The 19,671-nt window shown below is 42.8% G+C and overlaps 3 protein-coding genes across 7 annotated transcripts; 2 read left to right on the forward strand and 1 right to left on the reverse strand.

Moving 5' to 3' along the window:
* The first annotated feature begins 155 nt into the window (after positions 1 to 155).
* Positions 156 to 6,158, forward strand: ppwd1 (peptidylprolyl isomerase domain and WD repeat containing 1). Its single transcript, XM_034603224.1, has 11 exons — positions 156 to 533; positions 658 to 760; positions 1,431 to 1,534; positions 1,726 to 1,846; positions 1,955 to 2,402; positions 2,482 to 2,672; positions 3,010 to 3,199; positions 3,288 to 3,469; positions 3,561 to 3,642; positions 3,738 to 3,920; positions 5,017 to 6,158. Exons 1-11 carry the CDS (start codon positions 401 to 403, stop codon positions 5,158 to 5,160), a joined length of 1,881 nt encoding a protein of 626 aa, XP_034459115.1. The 5' UTR covers positions 156 to 400; the 3' UTR covers positions 5,161 to 6,158.
* trim23 (tripartite motif containing 23) lies at positions 5,335 to 12,843 on the reverse strand. Its single transcript, XM_034603225.1, has 11 exons — positions 12,689 to 12,843; positions 11,785 to 11,947; positions 11,034 to 11,155; positions 10,680 to 10,958; positions 10,419 to 10,601; positions 10,121 to 10,336; positions 9,149 to 9,283; positions 8,899 to 9,028; positions 8,669 to 8,779; positions 7,140 to 7,264; positions 5,335 to 7,049 (listed from the first exon to the last, which is right to left on the reverse strand). The coding sequence occupies exons 1-11, from the start codon at positions 12,785 to 12,787 to the stop codon at positions 6,870 to 6,872; spliced, it is 1,743 nt and encodes a 580-aa protein (XP_034459116.1). The 5' UTR covers positions 12,788 to 12,843; the 3' UTR covers positions 5,335 to 6,869.
* A 566-nt stretch (positions 12,844 to 13,409) lies between these two features.
* On the forward strand, positions 13,410 to 18,969 carry mzt2b (mitotic spindle organizing protein 2B). 5 transcript variants are annotated; one of them, XM_034603232.1, is made up of 5 exons: positions 13,410 to 13,502; positions 13,714 to 13,902; positions 14,020 to 14,180; positions 16,763 to 16,900; positions 18,204 to 18,969. In XM_034603232.1, the coding sequence occupies exons 2-5, from the start codon at positions 13,727 to 13,729 to the stop codon at positions 18,347 to 18,349; spliced, it is 621 nt and encodes a 206-aa protein (XP_034459123.1). In that variant the 5' UTR covers positions 13,410 to 13,502; positions 13,714 to 13,726; the 3' UTR covers positions 18,350 to 18,969. The 5 variants fall into 5 exon arrangements, with proteins under 5 accessions (XP_034459123.1, XP_034459122.1, XP_034459120.1 ...); XM_034603231.1 differs by having other exon boundaries at positions 13,418 to 13,502; positions 13,693 to 13,902; XM_034603229.1 differs by having other exon boundaries at positions 13,480 to 13,607; positions 13,693 to 13,902.
* The last annotated feature ends 702 nt before the right edge of the window (positions 18,970 to 19,671 follow it).

Consider the following 19,671-nt stretch of genomic DNA (forward strand, 5'->3'; position numbering starts at 1 on the left):
CTAAACATAAAAACAAACTAAATATAGTTTTAGTTTTATCCAATTATTTTGTTACATGAGAATCGATATTTAAACGTGCTAATAACAGGTAAGTCCCAAACTATATCGCGTACTCCCCTATAATTGACTGTTGGTTTGACCCATGTGTTCGACGATAACAAACCCTAGGAAACAGCCAAGTAGTTGTGTTCCGCTGCATATCAGTCCGCTGAACTCTGATGCAAACTTTCTTTTAAAATCCATTATGACCAAAGGTAAAATGGTGAAAATATTTTTTGGGCTGTAATGACCTGTGTGAAGAAATTAAGGGAGGGTATTCACAACAATAAGACAGAATTCAGAAGTACGTCCGGACGGAAGTACCGTAACTGTGATAGGACCGCGCTGACGATCTGAAGCGATGGCGGAGTCAGAAAACAATGTGGATTTAAAACGAAAAGCAGATGAAAGTCCGGATGCAGAAGGAAATGGAGAAGAGGAAGAATGGGTCGGGCCGCTGCCCAACGAAGCCACAAAGTCCAAGAAAAGAAAAGGTTTGTTTGTGGTGGTTTATTATCTGGTTACTTTGCGTTCTTATCAGACTCCCGCTAATCGAAGCTAATGAATGCTAACCAGAGCCCCCGGCTATTGTGGGATATCTTTGTTTTTTGTTTTCAGTTTTGGAATATGAGCGCGTCTACCTGGCCAACCTGCCTTCCGCTGCCATGTATGAGAGGAGCTACATGCACAGAGACGTTATCTCGCACATAGTTTGCTCCAAGTAAGTCACTCTTCAGTCAACTTTAGCTCTGTGGTGGTAGAAGTGTTCAGATCCTTTACTCATTCAAAATGTAAAAGCAACAGTCCAAAAGTACTCACACGTCAAGACCCTGTATTTAAAATGTTATTTTCTTCCAAACAAATGTACTTAAGCCACCAGAAGTAAAAGTGATCAGTTCAATATGCAGGAACACTCTTCCATAATGTTATAACATCCATAATATTCTGGATCTACCCATTATATGTAGCTGTGACTCTCTCTGGGCGATTAACTATCTACACATGGAGGGGCACATCACTGGCTTACATGCAATAGTGTTTATGTTCTTGTTATTATAAACGGATTTCCTGTTCCCAATACATTGTCTCATAAAAACAACAGGCTTGTTTGCCTCACATGGAAAATTGACAAGAACAGACTTTTCTGTGGTGTAAAACTATCATTTATTATTATTATTATTATTATTATTATTATTATATTGTATAATCAGTCCACCTCAAACTCATTCACAGCCCAGAGAGACAAATTCAATACATCAGTTAGTAGCCATATTGTCACAGTAACATATACAGGAAGGCGGTCAAGACACTTTTTTATTTATAAAGCCCATAATTACACATTTTTCTCAAAGAGATTTACAAGGACTCCCTCTTAATCTCTCTCTTTTCAGGACAGACTTCATCATCACAGCCAGCCAGGACGGCCATGTCAAGTTCTGGAAGAAGAGAGAGGACGAGGGAATAGAGTTTGTCAAACATTTCCGGAGTCATCTCGGTATGAACTGAATGGATCTGTCTCTTTTATAACGATCTACATGGTGATGGGCTAAAAGGAAAGACGTGATATAATTTGTGAATTAATTGTAATTGAGGTAAAAGTGGGGGGGGGGGAAATGGTGGTATTTATTTTGAAGTCATATGGTCCGGCCCTAATGAGCAGTGGTATTATCGTCACATTTTCCGCAGGTTTCCTGGAGTGCATTGCAGTCAGTTCTGAGGGGGCTCTTTTCTGTTCTGTCGGTGATGATCAGGCCATGAAAGTATTTGATGTTGTCAATTTTGACATGATCAATATGCTGAAGTTGGGGTGAGTCTAAATTAGAAATACAAGTGTAATTCAGGTGTTATGAGTTCACATGAAGGCACAGTGGTAACTCTTTCTTATTAATACATGATTTTTCTCTCGTCTTGGAAGCTTTCATCCAGGTCAGTGTGAGTGGATCTATAATCCCGGAGATGCCATTTCCACAGTGGCCTGCTCGGAAAAAACCACAGGGAAGATCTTTGTGTATGACGGACGGGGAGGCAGCGATTGCCTCCATGTCTTCGACAAAATGCATTCCTCGCCGCTGTCCCAAATGCGCCTAAATCCCAAATTTAGAGTCATCGTTTCTGCAGACAAAGCGGGGATGCTGGAGTACTGGACCGGCCTTCCAAGTGATTTCAAGTTCCCCAAACATGTGGACTGGGAATTCAAAACAGACACAGATTTGTATGAATTTGCAAAACACAAAACCTATCCCACCAGCCTTGCGTTTTCTTCTGATGGAAGGAAAATGGCCACAATTGCCTCTGACAGGAAAGTCCGGATCTTCCGTTTTCTGACAGGAAAACTGACGAGGGTGTTTGATGAATCATTAACGGTGAGCTCTAACACACGTTTCAGCTTGAATCTTTACTGATGTGAATTCACACGTTCATCACACATGCTTCGTATGTTAGATGTTCACAGAGTTGCAACAGATGAGGCAGCAGCTGCCTGACATGGAGTTTGGGCGACGAATGGCTTCGGAGAGAGAGCTGGAGAAAGTGGATGGTATCCGGTTGACAAATATCATCTTTGATGAGACTGGCCACTTTGTGCTCTACGGGACCATGCTGGGCATCAAGGTCATCAATGTGGAAACCAACAGGTAGGAAGTAATAGAATGAAAAGCATCCCCGTTCCCCATAAAGTTGTTTCACCTTCCAGATTCTGATATATAGCATCATCTAGTTGGTAGTTGATGTTCTAAGCATTAGCCATTCTCATTAAATGTGTGGCATTTGATTTTAAAAGTAAAAAGTGTTGATTTAAGAGTAAAAAAGTAGGTTCAGTAGAAATACTCTGATGTGTCAGCATTTTGTATATTATCAGTAGAGTTTTACCACAGTTGAATAAATTCAGTCTTTGTCTTTTCCACCACCTTGTTGTAAAGTACCTGGTGGATGTCAAATGTGAAGTAAAGTCTCATGAATCTTGTTCCCCAGATGTGTGCGGATCCTCGGGAAGCTGGAGAACATTCGTGTGGTCCAGCTGAGTTTGTTTCAGGGCGTCGCAAAGGCCTCGCAGGTGGCCCCCACTGTGGAGATGAAGGCGTCTGATAATCCTGCCTTAGATAACTTAACGCCTGACCCCACCATATTCTGCACAGCCTTCAAGAAGAACCGCTTTTACATGGTGAGATAACATGACATTCACTTCAAGATCATAAAGCTTTATTGGTTTTCTGTTTAGTATTTATGTTAAGGCATCTTTTTTTCTCAAGTTCTCCAAAAGAGAACCGGAGGATACAAAGGGCGCCGACTCAGACCGAGACATCTTTAACGAGAAACCTTCCAAGGAAGAGGTTATGGCTGCGACTCAGGCCGAGGGCCCCAAGAGAGTGTCTGACAGTGCCATCATCCACACCACCATGGGAGACATCCACATCAAGCTCTTCCCAGTAGAGTAGGTTTTCAGCTCGCACATGATGGTTTTATTTGGAAATTATCTTTACATTGTACCAGTTATTAACAGAACTTTGCTCTTTTGTTTGTAGATGCCCAAAAACAGTGGAGAACTTCTGTGTTCACAGCAGGAATAGCTACTTTAACGGTCACATATTCCACAGAGTGATCAAGGCATGTCTTCTTATCTGTTCATCAGGCAAAACACACCCCGATATCAATCTCTGCATTGTCTGCTGTGTCTTAATCTTTGTCTCTCTTGTGCACAGGGCTTTATGATTCAGACAGGAGACCCCACAGGCACAGGCATGGGAGGAGAGAGCATCTGGGGAGGAGAGTTTGAGGACGAGTTCCACGGGACGCTGAGGCACGACCGCCCGTACACGCTTAGTATGGCAAATGGAGGCCCCGGCACCAACGGCGCCCAGTTTTTCATCACTGTCGTACCCACTGTAAGTTGTTAGTAGTTCACAATAGATCATCCAACGTGCTCTTACATAATGTGCTGGATGTTATACAGGCTGTCAGCCACATGTTTAAATAAGAAGACCAGGTCATTTCCCATCTGGATCAAACACTGTGGCATAAGAACCTAAAGTTTAATATGTACCAGTGTTTTATTCTTATTTTAAGAGCACTGTAATATGTTGATCTTTTAAAGGAGAAGTTCCACATTTTGGGATACATGCTTATTAGCTTTCTTGCTGGGAGTTGGATGATGTTTGTCCATTAAATATTCCATTACATCCAGGAGATAGTTAGCTTAGCTTAGCATAAAGACTGAATACAGGGGTAAACAGAACATTGTCAGACCAGTTTGTAAAAATGTTGTAAGAAATGAGCAATAGACCCAACCATTCTTTCATGCCAGTTGTTTGCTGTATTAATACCCAGCAAAACACTTAACCCACTTAAAAATAGATCTCAAATGTTAAAGATCTTTTTTTTTTTTATTCACACCCCTTAAACTTAAGAGGGCCTCATGAAGCTTTGGCAGGCCCCAGTGGAGTTCAGGACCAAAATGTTGGGAACCAGTGTTCTCCAATGTGTGAGCAAGATTAAGAAATGAATTAGAATCCCAAACTGACATCTTGTTCGGCTTGGGTGTTGTATGAATGGGCAACAGAACCATTCAACCATCCACCCTCCCTCTTATCTGGGGGTCGCAGGGGGCCTGGAGCCAATCTTAGGGCTGAGAGGTGGGGTATACCCTGAACAGGTCTCCAGGACCAAGTGTATAGGGGTGTAACCGGTGAGCATTCTTAATGCTGACTGTCATTAATCATTCATTTTCTCCATAAACTAGGTTTAAAAATCCATTGAACTTGTCTTCCTTGATACATTTATTTTCACAAGTTGGAACATAAATGTATCCAGGATGAAGTCTCGAGCTGTGCCCCTGCTTCCATGGCTCACCGCAGCTGCCACATTTTGTGCTTCAATCTCCTGCTCTGTCTGAATACAGCTTTAACTGACACCTAGATGAATCCAGCAATGACTCCATACCTGCTGATTTAAAAAAAAAAAAAAATGTTTTCTGTTCCGCAGCCTTGGCTCGACAACAAGCACACTGTGTTTGGGAGATGTACAAAAGGCATGGAGGCCGTCCAGAGGATCTCCAATGTGAAAGTTAACCCCAAGACCGACAAACCATACGAAGACATCAGCATCATCAACATAACCATCAAGTGATTGTACGTCCATATTTGTGTACATGTTTTTTTTTTACCAGATTGACTAATTAAAGACGTTCAGTGCGATTGTAGTCAGGATGTTATGTTTTAGAGGTCGGTCACCAGTCTCCTTTCTGCACAACGAAGCAGATTCCAGTGCCAAAGATAGAAAAAAGCTGCCAGCCAGAAAAATAAGGTTAAGTAGTTTATTTTACAGCAGAACATTATGAATAATTTACAAAAGCCATCATTAAGTCCACTGGTAACAAAGGTTTTAATGCGCATTGTGCTTCTACAGTTCAAAAACAAATGAAAATGTTTTCACAAACTATGTGGAAAGGCTTTTCACACGTGCATTTTTTTTTTTATTTGTATTTTTATACATAGGTACAAGTAGTAAACATTACATAGCAATGAATAAAGATTAAATGAAAAACTCAAATGATGGTTCCTCAATAATAAGACAAGTGTCAGTGTTAGGTTTTAATGTTTCACATTACATTCCTGAAGGCTTCAGATAAAGGGTGTACCATCTTGTTAAGCACTCCAGACACATGATCAGGACTCGTGAGATGTTTAAATAGGAATATTTTCACAAGACGTGTTGGTTTGCTGCGAGTTTAATACTCGAGTCGACTAAGAAACAGCAGAGACTTCATTTGCTTCCAAATGAAAACCAGTGAGGCAGCGGACAAGTGCATCTGTCAAATCCTGCGCGCAAGACCCTCCACAAAACAGGCAGAGTCGGTGCATAAAAACGGGTTTTCTCACACGGCCCCCCCCCCCCACCACCCCGAAAGTAACATAAGTTCAGTAAACAGTTTGTTCTTGCAACAGTAAACACTACATTCAAACCAAAACTCTTACTGGTGCGCCATTTCAAGACCAGCTGTGGCATTTAAATAGGTTCAAACACTTAAAAGATTAATTTGCACACGCAACTGAAAGACCCAAGAAACATTGACAGCTATTGCTTACATTAGATGACGAGGTGAAGTGAGAGCTCGGCTAAAATCGGAACATTAGATCGTCATTTCGAAGCCGCTGCAGATCCTCTGGGCTCAATATGACCTTGGTGAACGTTTCTGTCCCATCTCACTTACCTGCAAATACACTGGATTTAACTAAAAGGGGAGGTGCTGTTATTTCCCAGGAGTAATCAATACTGTCACTATAATAAGGACGACTCTGCATTTTGTTGAGATTGCTGTTGCACTGTGATGGCCATGATGAGTAACATGTGACATAGAGAACAGAGATACATTCCACTCTGTCAGGATATGGAGCATTTCTAACATTTGACTGGACCTAAGTCAACTAGCTATCGATAAAAGGGTTAGAACGAAGAAAAGCGAAAGTAACAATGTGTTAGACTGTGTGCCTAAGCTGCCTTAGAACTGAAGCAGGATAAGAGGTTGTCGTACTAACTCAGGTTTTTGTCCCGTTGGGTTTATTTCTCAGGCTGGTGCATGTAGGTTGGACAGGCTTTCAGATAGCTTATAGTTTCTGTGTTCCCATTAAATGAGCCTCAAGAGAGTATTAACATCTTTGTTGTCTTTGCTCACAGCGGTGAACAAAGAGGGAAAGATGATGAGAGAAGGCTTAAAGCCACGGTGTCGTCTTAAAAGTTAATGCTCGGAGGTCGTGATACAACTGATGGAGAGAGCTCGGGGGCTGGGGTTTGGCCGTTTAGGGGAGAGTCAGTAAGGAGAGGCAGGGGACTGACAGTTAGGCTACGTCCAGGACACCAGCAGCAACCAGCTGCCTGGAGAGCCAATCCAAACCCTCGTGGAGGCCCATCCCGCTGCGGGCGTCGCAGCCCTGGATGTGCCAGCTCCTCCCACAGCACAGCTTGTGTAGGCTCAGCAGCTCCGTCATCTCCTCCACTGAGACAGCGCCGGGAACATCCTTTAACACAAACATCATAAAAACTGAGGATCAACTCAGAAGAAAGGATACATTCACATGGGGGGGGGTGGTGAGTCTGAAGTCCATTACCTGCTTGTTTGCAAAGATGAGCAACAAGGCGTCCCTCAGCTCCTTCTCTGTCAGTAGTTTGGCGAGCTCGCTGTGGGCCTCCATCAGTCTGTCTCTGTGGCAGCTGTCGATCACAAACACCACCGCTGCACAAGCGCATACATAAAGTTAGGGTTCATCATTAGCTACCACATTTTTAAACCACCATCCAGTGGTAGAAACCATTTGTACATTAAAAAATATACCAAAATAAGATCTTTAGCCACTCGTAAGTATGTATGTGTGGCTCAGTTCACCACATTGGTTCTGCCGGAAATATCTTAATGACTTGGATTGCTGTGATGTGCAAGAATATTCATGATACCCAGAAAAAAAACCTTACTGACTTCCCCTTGCCTCTAGTGCCACCAGCAGGTCAAAGTTATTAGTTCCTTATCTTCTGCAATATCTCAAATATCTACTTAATTCCCCTCCATTAACATTGGCACTGACCCTGTTCAGACCTGGTATCCATTGATCCAATCTAAAGTGGACAGTGCTAAGTTCAGCTGTCAAACACACCAAAGACACATTGAAGACACGTTTTGAGATTCGATCATGTGGCCACATTCTTTTAACGCAAATGTGTTCTGGGCTACATGTGAGGAACCGCCTACTCAGCTGACTTACCCCTGACCTGTACGTTTCAAAATGAAGTAAAGTATTTTTACACCTCTCAGTTTTCCACATACACTGAATTATTTGTTGCCATCACCACAACTTTACCCCTGCTCTCTATGCCATGCCTGTGACATCTGATCACAGGAGACACATTCTAATGCCTGGTGTGAACTGATGAACTCGGAGCTGTTCGCTTGTGATGGGATCAGAGACAGATTCTATACAAGGTCTGAACAGGGCCAGCACAGAGACAGACACCAAGAATGTTGATAAAGAACCCAGTTCTCGAAAAAGGGATCTTTGAGCATCACAAACAATAACAGTCAGAGACATAGTATAATAGAAAACAGCTTGAGGTGGTGCATTTTCAAATTCACTGTGAATGTGAAGTTTGAAGCTGCAGCACCATCTGTCTACAACTCAATAGACATGTTGACATCACTCACTGAAATGTGCCAGGTAGTACATCCTCTAACTGCATTTTTTAATCTTGCTGTAAAACTCATGTGCTGCATTCCATTTCGCTGTATAAACGGCGACACTGCTTTATTTCTGTGCTGACTAAGTAAGCTCAGTCCTACTTCGTGCCTTTGCTCCAAGACAAGACCTAATTTACAGTGTCTTCCTGTCACAAGGGTCATTTTTTCTTACTGAAAAGAAAGACATATATGAAGTTCATAAAAAACTACACGTGTTGAGCTCAAAAACTGTTTAATCAAGTGCACTTTGCCAGGGTGGATTTTTATTCCAGCAAAATGTGTCTCGAGTCAACTATCAACAGGGATCTTTGTTTTCCATGTTCTCAATGCTGCAGAATATATTACATTTGTTGTGTAACATTTAGACAATATATGACTTTATGTTTAAAGAACGTAAAGTGCATCCAGTACCTTGAGTGTTGAGATAGTAGTGTTTCCAGAGGGGTCTGAGCTTGTGTTTTCCTCCCACATCCCAGATGGTGAACTTCAAGTTCTTATATTCAACTGTCTCTACATTGAAACCTTAAATTAGGGTGAAATAAAGAGATTTAGACAATGCTGAGGAGATTCGACTGAAAAATAACACAACATTTCTAAATAAGTGAACGGATACATATTCATTACACTGCAAATGTACTTACCGATAGTTGGGATGGGTTGCATGAACTCATCTTGTTTCAGCTTGAAGAGGATGGTGGTTTTTCCTGCTCCATCGAGCCCCAGCGTCACAACACGGATCTCCATCTTTGGACCAATGTGGACCCGGTTGTCCTAGAAACATTTGGAATAGGTTGTTACATAGTGGAACAAATTCAAGCCCCTCACATTGAACATGATTTCTTGGCTGATCGATGGGGACAGGGATGATTTCGAGTGGGGGACGGCATGCACCTTAGTGAAGGTGACAGGGATGCCAGCATCCAGCTGAATGTGATCTGCCAGCTCAGTGAACTGGTGCTGCTGCTTCTGTAGTGTCTCCAGCAAACAGTTGATCTCCTGCTTTGACAGCACAACTCTGCAGTCGTCCTGCAACAGAAAAGAAAGAGCAAACATCAGGACTAAAGGTGAACTGAGGGAGTGAAGGGGTCAAGGTTTTTTATTACCTGCACCTGATGAAAGCTAACCCAACCCTCTATCCCTGTTTACAACTTTTCGATGAAAAAGTCCACCGTGTCATTAGTGACAGCCTCTTCTTTATGACCAAAAACAGTTGGCAGGGATGTATAAACAAATACTATGCATGACATGTAAAGGAAAAAACTTGTAGGTAAACTATATTATGAACACTGTATAGCTGCTTTCAGACATGCACTGAACTCCTGAGAGGCTGTATGTGTGAACCCAAATGTCCGAGAGCCGATGTGAGAACACAACAGGAGATGCCACTTCCTCTTATTGTGTCACATCTGATGCTTTTTACTCAGACGTCTCCTGTTGGCCGTTTTCTTTCATTCAGCATGAGCGCAGATGCATTGTGGGAAACAATGAATCCACTATATAGGGAATAAAATTCTTACTAAACATTAGGACAGCGCTATAAAATGGCAACCTCACCATACAGTGAGTAGTGAGTGATTTCAGCCATTGACCAGAGCCCTGGCCAATTCTAAGTAATAGTCAGAGAAAAGTATAGATGATTTATATTTCAGAAATGTAGATTCTTAACCTGCACTCTCTAGTGCATATGTGTGTGTATAAAAGAGACTGAGAGGGAGAGAGCGAGAGAAAGAGGTGGAGTAATCACAGCCTAGTATTGCAGGTCAATCCATGGTCTCTGGGTCGACTCGTGCATCACTACTGTACATCAACCCGAGACTGTAGACTTAATTCTTGCCCTGACAAAAAGTTTGTTGTGCTTCCTACCTGCTGAAGAGTTTTCTCACAGTGGAGGCAGGCGGTGGACACCTGAGACAGCAGGATGGTCATGTCCTCCTGCTGCTGCCTCAGCCAGATCAGCCTCTCCCTGACGTGAGCGTCCACCACGCTCAGCGCCATCTCCTCCTGCCGACACAGAGTCTCGTGGAGGTCTGCGAAGTAAGCTCGCACGCAGGAGCGTGCACTTTCTGCTGTGCCGGGGACCTGATGGAAAATGCAGAGAATTACATAAATACCGGAAAGAAGCTAAATCGCTCATATTTGAGAAGGCCGCTCTCTGTCTTACATGTTCAGTGTGTGCCATGCCAATTCCATCCTCTACTATCTGCTCGCCACCTTCTATTAGCTGCACGATGCCCACCAGCTTCCTCGAGTACTCGGACACCTCGTCTGTGAAGGTGCGGATGCAGTGGGCCATGTCCAAAATGGATGCACGGATCTGATTAGCTTCACTCTCAAGAACGGCATGCTGAAAGGAAAGCTGGGGATGAGGATGTCTCTTCGGGTGAGGATATCTAATATTAGTTTTGAGCATGTTTTTAACTACCTTATGTCCCTGGTGCTTGCCGTACTCCTTACACACACAGCACATGAGAGGCCCAGTCTGACAGGGCTCCTCCAGGCAGACAAACTCGATGGCGTGGACCTGATGCTGTAGGCACAAGGTCTTCTCATGAGGCTTGTCCGCCAGCGGCACCCGGCGGTGTTTGGCCAGGGTGCGGGTGGAGTGGGTGAGTTGTGAGCACTCAGCACACAGGTGGGTGGCGCACACGGTGCAGTACATCGAGGCCGTGTGGCTCTCGTCCTCATCACACCGTATTATGCACTAGATGAAAAGAAGAATTGTGAATGAAAGGTGTCATATACAAAGCTTTCAGCACCTGTAGTACTGTTTCCTTACCTCTCCCATGCCTTTCAGAGCATCCTCCGCCATCCCAGACTGGTTGGACGCTCCATTCTGGAGCCGCTCCAAGAGTTCGAGCAGAGCAAAGTTCTTCTTCAGCCCCCAAACTCCAGAGTCCCCTAAACAGATGTAAGAGATTAAAACACTGACATTGGGGGGAAAAAATTGAAATGTAGCACTTTTCCTCTGTGCAGAGTTGCTCTTTTGTCCGGTGTGAATCCAGTGCAATAACACATCTATTAAAACATGAACAAGAACTGAATAAACCCCTTTACAAAATTGTCTCATTAAACCTTATTATGGTTTGGAACTGGCTTTAACCCTCAGATATTATTGTCATCCAACTTGGATCCTCTAGACACCTTTTAATCAACTTTGCCAGATGTTCATGGTGCACTTCCCACTCTGTAATGATGTGAAACCTGCAGATCTCTGGATCTGGCTAGATTCCATAGGAAGATGAGTCATGGAGAGATGCAAAAAAAAATCCTCAGAACTTTCTCCAGATAGAAAAACAATCTCAGATTCTACTTCCATGTATAAGCATTTTACATTGCATTGTGCCTGTATTGCTCAGTGTCTGGTGTGTCAATGTCATCACTGTAATGCTGTCTAATTTATAATAACTTTTCAATATTTAAACCCTGTTCAACATGACAGGTGTATGAAGGTCATGCATGCATGCATTTCAGACAGGACATGAATATGTTTTCATGTTACTATAGGAACAGGAGATCCTCTTTCTCACCCAGCTCCGTGACCTGTCTGTCGAAGGGGCAGCGGACCGCTCTGCCATGAAGGGGCAGCCGGGTAAGACAATCGTGGCACACTGTGTGTCCACAGAGCAAAAGACGAGGGACCTTGTCCCCCTGCAGAGAGAAGACGTCCTCACACACGCCACACTCCAGCACCTGGGAATGAAGACATACAATATTGTTAAATTCCAGAGAAGCCCTCTGCGTGTGTGTCTGTATCAGCTACTGCTCTAGAACCAGTTCTGACATTAGAGGGGTGGAGTGTTTTAATAGCTGGCACCGATTTCACAACCCTTACAATGACCCATTGAGATTAACAGACAGCCACTGAGGTTGATGGCTGATTGGTGAATATCTTCAGTTCGTCTACAGTGAGTTGTATAAAGATGGATCACGGTGAGATAATTCACTGACATCAATGTGATCACAGCAGGTCTGAGACCTTCGCAGTCACCTCGACCCGCCACCCTCCTGCTGTGATCTTTAAAAGAATCGCATGTGACTATTCAGAGAGAAGCAGGTTGTAACTTGCACGCACACCGAGCAGCGACTTTTCAAACCGATCACGTTACTGAGGAGCTGCGGTGAGGCACAGTCAGTGCAGATGAACCTGTGTTAGCAGCCTTAAACAGCAGCCCTGTGGTTGACACTGCACGCACATCAGCTCGTGGTGAAACCCGCAGAGCTCTTCTGGTCATACATGTTCACTAACACAGCTCTGATCGACGGAGGATGAGTGTTTTGTATCCGACGCCACCAACGCCAACGCAGCAGCCTTCACCCAAAACCAGCAGCCACGAAGGCAGCCTGCCGTCGACCCCTCGAGTCTAAACGATAAAACAACATGGCCACCACATGCCTCCATCTAGATGTGAGCGTTAGTGAAGGAGTTACAACCTTGACCGTGCTTCCATGCGCTGCCCTCCCGTGTCGGGTGCAGGGCTCCATCGTCGCCACAGCGCCCTGCTTGTTTATTCCTGCTGCGGCAGCGGCCATTCTTGGACGACAGCGCAAAGGACTGAGCAGGGCCAAGAGCACAATCCCGCAAAGACTTCCGGTGTCGTTCTTTAAGCCCCATCACCGTACAATACCGTTATTTCACTCAGTTTATTCCGCAAAAATACAATTTAATTTACTGTATGTGACATTTTATTGTATCTTGGTATGATATCGATGGTTTTATAAGTGAAATAATAGCGATTTGGGCTATTATCTTATTCTATTACGCATGCGCAATGCAAACTAGTCGTGTCGACGCTAACAAGAAGCAAAACGTAAATATACTAAAATAACCTGACTTCCTGTATTCAGACACATAATAAACATAAGAGGAACATTTAATAAATGTGTCAATTCATCTGCTTAAATTATTTATAATCAATTGTCATAGAAATAAGGGAGCAATGAATAATCAAAACATGTCTAAAGTGCTGATTATGTTTTAAATTAAAGGGCTTGTATATTCAATATTTAGAAAACAACAGCAAATTAATTTGATAAGTAACCATCACAGTCTGTGGTTACCATAGAGATAAATTAAAGAGTTAAAAAAATAAAAACGTCAACTTCATTGAACCCCCCACCACCATTACGAACTACAAGTCCCATAATGCAGCGCGGTTGGTCATGGTTATGACGTATTTTTCGCGCGTCCACCCCTGTTCTGATCAAGAAGACAGCAGCAGAGAGGAAGCTCATCGCACGTCTCTCAGTGGGTATTTATACATTTTCACTTAAAAATAACTTTCCCTGTGTTTTTAAAATGTGTTTCCGGTCTTTTCTCGTGTGATTGATGATACTCGCTGAGGAGGATGAGATATATCTCTGCCATGTTTTCATTCTGGGCGCCCAGCTCACTGTGTTCAACGTTAAACCTGTGTTTCACTGTACCCGGTGGACAGCCACACGTCCTCTGCTCTCAGGCATCCACCACTGATGTCTCAACAACCGCAGCAGACTCTGCCCTCCGCCCCGGACTCCCCCGCCCTGGTGGTCACCTCCAACGTGCAGAAATATGCCATCAAGAAGAAGAAGGTGCTCAGCGTTGAGGAAGCGGAGCTGTATGAACTGACCCAGGCTGCAGGACTCACTATCGACCAAGAGGTGTTCAAGTAAGCGCACTGGTACCCACGAGGAAAGCTGACTGTGGTGTGTGTGTGTGTGGAGGAATACACAGAAGGGAAAAGGCTGTCTGTCTGTTTCTCATGCTCCTCTTCCCGTCCTCTCAGGATCATAGTGGAACTGTTGAAAATGAACGTGGCTCCTCAAGCGGTCTTCCAGACTCTGAAGGCCATGTGTGCGGGTCAGAGAGTGGCCGACAGCTGCGGCGGAGAGTCCACTTCAGCTGCCTCCCACACCACCATTACCACAGCCCCCACAGAGCCCAGAGGTGAGTGTCTGGACAGCAGGGAGCGGTGGGAGCAGTGGCAATTAACTGGCTGCATCGCAGGTAGAAAGCCAGAAGGTCTTTGTCCGTATTGTGGCGGATGAGGTTTCTGCTCAGGTTGAAGCATCTCATGCTGGAAACTGCAGAGTCCTGATCCAGGGCTGTGCGTCAATATCAGAACATTTAAGTCATAGATCTACTCGTAAAAAGGGGGCGGTTGCTGAAACACTACTTTTTGGGATTACAGAAAAATATCTTAGCTACTGATAAACGTCCACTTGTAAAGAAACAAAACATGATTTATAGTGATAAAGGATTGGGGATGTTATTTTTCATTAAACTCAATACAAAAACAGATATGGCCTCATCCTGATTAGAGCTCTGCTGACATGACATCACAACGAGTTAGAAAAGCTGTTAACGCACCACAATTGGCACTTATATCAAATCAATGACTTAATTACTAATTAATGTATAGATCATTTAAAGTATTGGGTCCCAACACAATCAATTCAGCTAATTATGTAGGATGTATATCTGATTACAAAGCTAAAATTCAACACCGCTGAAAGGCTGTGAGTGCAGGGCTGCCATCATCCTGGTGATAAGTTAATGTGTGAACAACACATTCCCAGTCAGAGTAATGTGAGGGTTTCCTATTCTTTCCATTTTGTTCAAACTACGCCATCACATTCAAAAGGCTTTGTCCAAAATAACTCAATATTGATTGAAGTGCATTTTATAGATGTTAAATGCCAATGAAGATCTAAAATAATGATGATTATGAGTGTGGTGTTGGATCAGTTCACTACTTTTTATAGAGCAAATGAGTGAATAAGTTGTGGTGCACAGCCAAACTGAGACCTTCAGACCTTCCCTCTGAAGGTCTCATTTACACCCTCTCCCAGACAAGAGGCTCCATTTTACAGGTTTAATTAAAAGCTTTATTGGCGGCTGCTTTCTCTTTAACCTGTTAGAGTTCTAGGAGCCTGGTATTGTTCATACTCTTCCATACGGAACAGAATTCATCATGGCTGTTGTTAACTGCAACTCAATGTTATTGTTTCCTTGCACTCGAGATGGTGGAAATTGGACCTTTGCATTCATTTGGTTGAAGAACTCATACATATCTAGGCCAAGCCTCTGAAGCTCCAGGCTAAACCCTCACTGTTTATGCACTGCACTTGAACACCCCATTAAATAATAGAATAATCAATTGATGTCATCTTAGACCCCGTTCAGACCTGGTATTAATGTCTGTGCTGTGGTCAGGGTTAAGGTCAGTGCTCCGATCCGATCACTCAGACCACAGTCAGAGGTGGTCTGGGATGCATGTGGCCACATTCTTTACACGGTGTGAAAGCAAATGTATCCTTGTTCACAATATCAACACTAAACACCACAAAGTGATTTACACTTCTCTTAATTTGGTAAAATCTTTCTTTACACTGCTGCATGAGATTTACTCAGCCCGGACTGACTCCTCTCTGTCTCTGAGTCTCTCTCTTGCCCCCCCCCCCCCCCACCCCTGCACACACAGACACATACAAACACTGTGACATGGGACACATTTGCAACAACTCAAACTATCATTTGGTCTTTGCAAACACAGATTTCATAGATTATTACTCGCATATAGAGCGGGGAAGTAAAATAATCCTAGTCATGTTTTCACCTGGGTGTAATTATCTAATTTGTACGAATTGTTGTTTTCTTCACCCTAGAATGAGCCCTTTATATTTAAATACTTTATATGTACATCAGGGCCGGGTCCCCTCTACAGAGGCCGCCATGTTTTTTACAGTAGCCCAAACTGGACAAACTAAATACCTTTTGAGTTTTTATGACAACTGAAGGCTGCCACAGGTTCTCTTTCATGTTAGGAAGGGGAGGGTGAGGTGAGGCGTATACAGCTGCGACATGCAACTTCACCACTAGATGTCACTAAGTTCTGCACACTGAACCTTTAACGCTGTGGTTTGTGATTGGATCTCTCAGGACAGATGTTAATACCAGGTCTGAACAAGGCCTTAGTTCCAGATAACGGTTGACGTAATACAAACTATAGCAACTGGAATCTCTCAGTCCATTGTCATTTCATATCTGACCAGGCTACAAACTGGCTGAAACACCACTGGATATGTGCTGCAGCGGGTGTGGATCCCTTTTAAAGCAACATAAAGGGCCCAGCTTTCAGAATGTTTTAATGTGTTTTGTTTTTCTGACGAAGTTTACCTTTCACTTTACTTTTGTATTCTCCCTGCGCTCTCTGCTTCTCCCGTCCCTCTTCAAGCATGTGAAACGCTCACATTCCTCCACTGAAGCACTGTACGTACTGTAGCAGAGGTTCTCGTCCTTCACTCTGCGTCGCCTAATCCCCCCCACTAACTAAATTCCCTCTTCACTTCACCCCATAATGAGCTTTTGCACTTGAATGGCGGTGAACTGAAGACCAAGGTTATACACTAAAAGGTCTGATAAGCTGATCACCACTGTGTGCGCATCACTTTGCTTTCTAATTTCCTTTTTATCCCCCATGAATTCTGTTTTTTTCCTTTTCTTTCTGTCCCTCTTGTTTCCTGAAGAAGAGGACACTTTGGTCTCTGGAAAGAGCCCTAAGCCTCTTGCCGCTCCCCCCTCAGCGTCTGGCCTCAGAGCCACAAGGGTCAACACTAAGATTGTGGTCTACGGCCCCCAAGACTCTAGCTCTCCTCACTCTCAAGGTCCCCTCTGCTGCACTGTGTCCCTCACCTCCATCTGTCTGCTTGCTTGCCCTTTTTCCTTTCTTATTATAAATGTCGGGGTTTGTGCCGACACTTCATTCTGTGTTTTGACTGCTTTCCCCATTTCATGACTATGCAGAGTGGAACATGTGTGTATGCATGTGTGTGTACATGCACGAGTGTGTGAATTGACAGAACCTGAACATTTTAGCACATTTCATTATTTTTTTGTTTTAAAAGTGGCTAGGAAGTTGAAAAGAAATCCTCCAATACCAGTTAATGGTTCAAATGCGATTCTTTTCAGAAACTTTTATTTCTGGGACTCTTTATTGATTTAGAAATTCAAAAATTTGTCTCTCTGCATGAATGTTGAACAGAACAGAAAAAATTTAATTCACTGCGTATTTCACAATAATTGAGGAAAATATAATTCAACTGCCTGATTTTCAGTGAAAGCTGGACTTTGACCATATATTGGATTTAACAATCTCCTGGGGAGAATTTATATTTCAGAAAAGTAGTTGGACAGTTGCACTTTTTGTGCTCCAATTTCTTTGGACTTTAGCACATTTTGACACACTTGGCTGCTAAATGTTTCTTTGGCAGCCAAGTGTCCTTTCAGACTGAGGTGGAGTTGTCTGTCTGTGTGAGTGAAGAAGATAAATAATGGGGCTTGAAGAAGAAAAAGCAAAAATCTATCTCTGTTGGCCGGTGCACACAGGAAAACTAGAAGAAGATGAAGGAAATGAGAGATTTCACTCGAGACAAATCATCTAACGTTTTGTGATTGTGTCTTTACTGAACTGAACAAGAATTTTGAAAAAAAAATTATTTACCCCAGATATGAAATTGTAAAAAAATCTTAAAGCCTTCCCATTTAGTCTGGTTGTTGCTGTTTGGTATTTACTGTATTAAAATAGTAGTAGTTTTTACTAAGCCTTCTTGACATTACATATTGAATGAAGATATATACAGACCCACGTTAACTCTCCTCAGACTCATCCATCACAGTTCATAATTTCGAAAAGCACTTTCTAGTCACTTCATGGTTCATGCTACGTTCAGGTGTGCAGTGTACATGTGCAGTAATATCTCAGCTGCAGTTAAGAGAAGGTAAAGAATCTGTAACCATTTTCTCTGACGTCGTATGTGAAATGCATATTTTCTCATCTGTTTTCCTCGTCATCGTCCTTTACATTTTTGAACGTGCCATGTTGCTTGGAATAAACATAAGGCTGCAGTCAGAATAACTCCACCTCCTTCTGATCTTTCATCTCATCATATGTTTTCTTCCTGTCAGCAGTGCGCAGTAAAGCTGGAGCGAGCCACAGCGAGAAGAGCAGAGAGGGCTCCAGCCAGAGAGTGCAGCGGCAGCCCAGCGCCACCAGAGGGCAGAAGACCAAGAGCTCCGGCAGCAGCAGTTCCTCCTCTCAGATAAATTCCACATGAGACTCAGGTCAATGTGACATCATTTGTAAATATATACTTTTCTTTGTGTTTAACTTATCTTTATTTTTTACTGTGTAACCTGTTTAAAGGGTTGGTTTACCCTTACCACAAAAAGCTGGTTTATTTGCCTCTGCCTTAATTCAATGGAGCTGTACAGAATTGTTAGAAATTTAAGAAATTAAAACATTTTTATTTTCAGAAATAATCACCAGATTACTCTGGTTAATCCAGAAATCTCAGTGTGCCATTTTTTTTTTTCTGGTTCAACCTAGTTCCAATGAAAACTCATCACAGTGAGGTCTGTGAAGAGCCAGAGATATCTGAAAACTTTCAAAAATGTTAAATGCACGACTCGATAATAGTGTTAAGTGAGAAAATATGGAACATTTTGGGTAAACCCATCCTTTAAAATTCTAACATAATAAGAAATAAGAAAGTCTTGAGTGTCTCCTACTCATTATTGTTCTAGCTGTTGCTACTGTAAGGGAGTCAAGCCTTTTGTCACCTTCTAACATTCAACAGGCCTAAAGAAAAATCATAATGTTGTTATTCAATGTGCTGCTTTTTATAATAGTATAAATCTTTGATAAATCCAATAAATGATAAACCTTCTGAATGTCTCTTTTTTAAACATTATTACTTGTGAGAGATGCACCAATCCTGCTTTTCCCCCTGAATAACTCAATAACTCAACAGATTCTAATTCTGATACTATTACACACTTAAAGATCAACTCCAGACAAGTTTTGAGGAAAAATACCTTTGAATAATAACTGTCTGGCGACACTATGCCTGTAGTGCTGAGCCTACAGAGAATTATGGAGCTTTCATAGTGAGTTTCAGCTCATAATCAAACTCTGTGTATACTCTACATCATCTGTGAGAGTTTAACATCCAAGTCAATAATTAAAGTAAATGTGTGAAAATCACTGGAATCACATAAACCTAATGTAAATGTAGGTCAGGGACTGTTGTGGCACTTATAATTGAATTGGTTGCCGAAACAGTATTTGATGTGGATTTGTCCAGTCCATGTCTGATGCCCCATCTGCTTTTTATCTGAGCTGTTTCCCATAATGCATCTGGCATGTTTAATATTTGTTTTGGCCTATTAAACAATCAAACATATGATTTTCCATTATTCCATGACTTTCCATGGAATAATGGAAAAACCGGTAAGCGCTACAACCACTCCAACAGCAAAAGTCAAGGAAAGATGAGGCTTCTCTCTCTCTCTTTGCCAATTGGTCAACAATTACCTTCACAGGTCTCAGTGCAGTGGTAGTGTCTCTCCTCTTAGATGCCGGATGAGTGCAGCTGTT

Source organism: Hippoglossus hippoglossus, chromosome 12 (genome assembly GCF_009819705.1).
Source record: "Hippoglossus hippoglossus isolate fHipHip1 chromosome 12, fHipHip1.pri, whole genome shotgun sequence".
Classification (NCBI taxonomy): Eukaryota; Metazoa; Chordata; class Actinopteri; order Pleuronectiformes; family Pleuronectidae; genus Hippoglossus; species Hippoglossus hippoglossus.

Coding starts and splice junctions, on each gene's coding strand:
- ppwd1 (XM_034603224.1), top strand. CDS start 401: ATGGCGGAGTCAGAAAACAATGTGGATTTAAAACGAAAAGCAGATGAA. Junction 2,673..3,009: donor ATCAATGTGGAAACCAACAG/GTAGGAAGTAAT, acceptor CTTGTTCCCCAG/ATGTGTGCGGATCCTCGGGA. Junction 3,921..5,016: donor TCATCACTGTCGTACCCACT/GTAAGTTGTTAG, acceptor TCTGTTCCGCAG/CCTTGGCTCGACAACAAGCA.
- trim23 (XM_034603225.1), bottom strand. CDS start 12,787: ATGGCCGCTGCCGCAGCAGGAATAAACAAGCAGGGCGCTGTGGCGACG. Junction 10,337..10,418: donor GCATGGCACACACTGAACAT/GTAAGACAGAGA, acceptor ATTTTCCATCAG/GTCCCCGGCACAGCAGAAAG. Junction 8,780..8,898: donor GCAACCCATCCCAACTATCG/GTAAGTACATTT, acceptor CCCTAATTTAAG/GTTTCAATGTAGAGACAGTT.
- mzt2b (XM_034603229.1), top strand. Junction 13,903..14,019: donor ATCGACCAAGAGGTGTTCAA/GTAAGCGCACTG, acceptor CCGTCCTCTCAG/GATCATAGTGGAACTGTTGA. Junction 16,901..18,203: donor TAGCTCTCCTCACTCTCAAG/GTCCCCTCTGCT, acceptor TCCTGTCAGCAG/TGCGCAGTAAAGCTGGAGCG.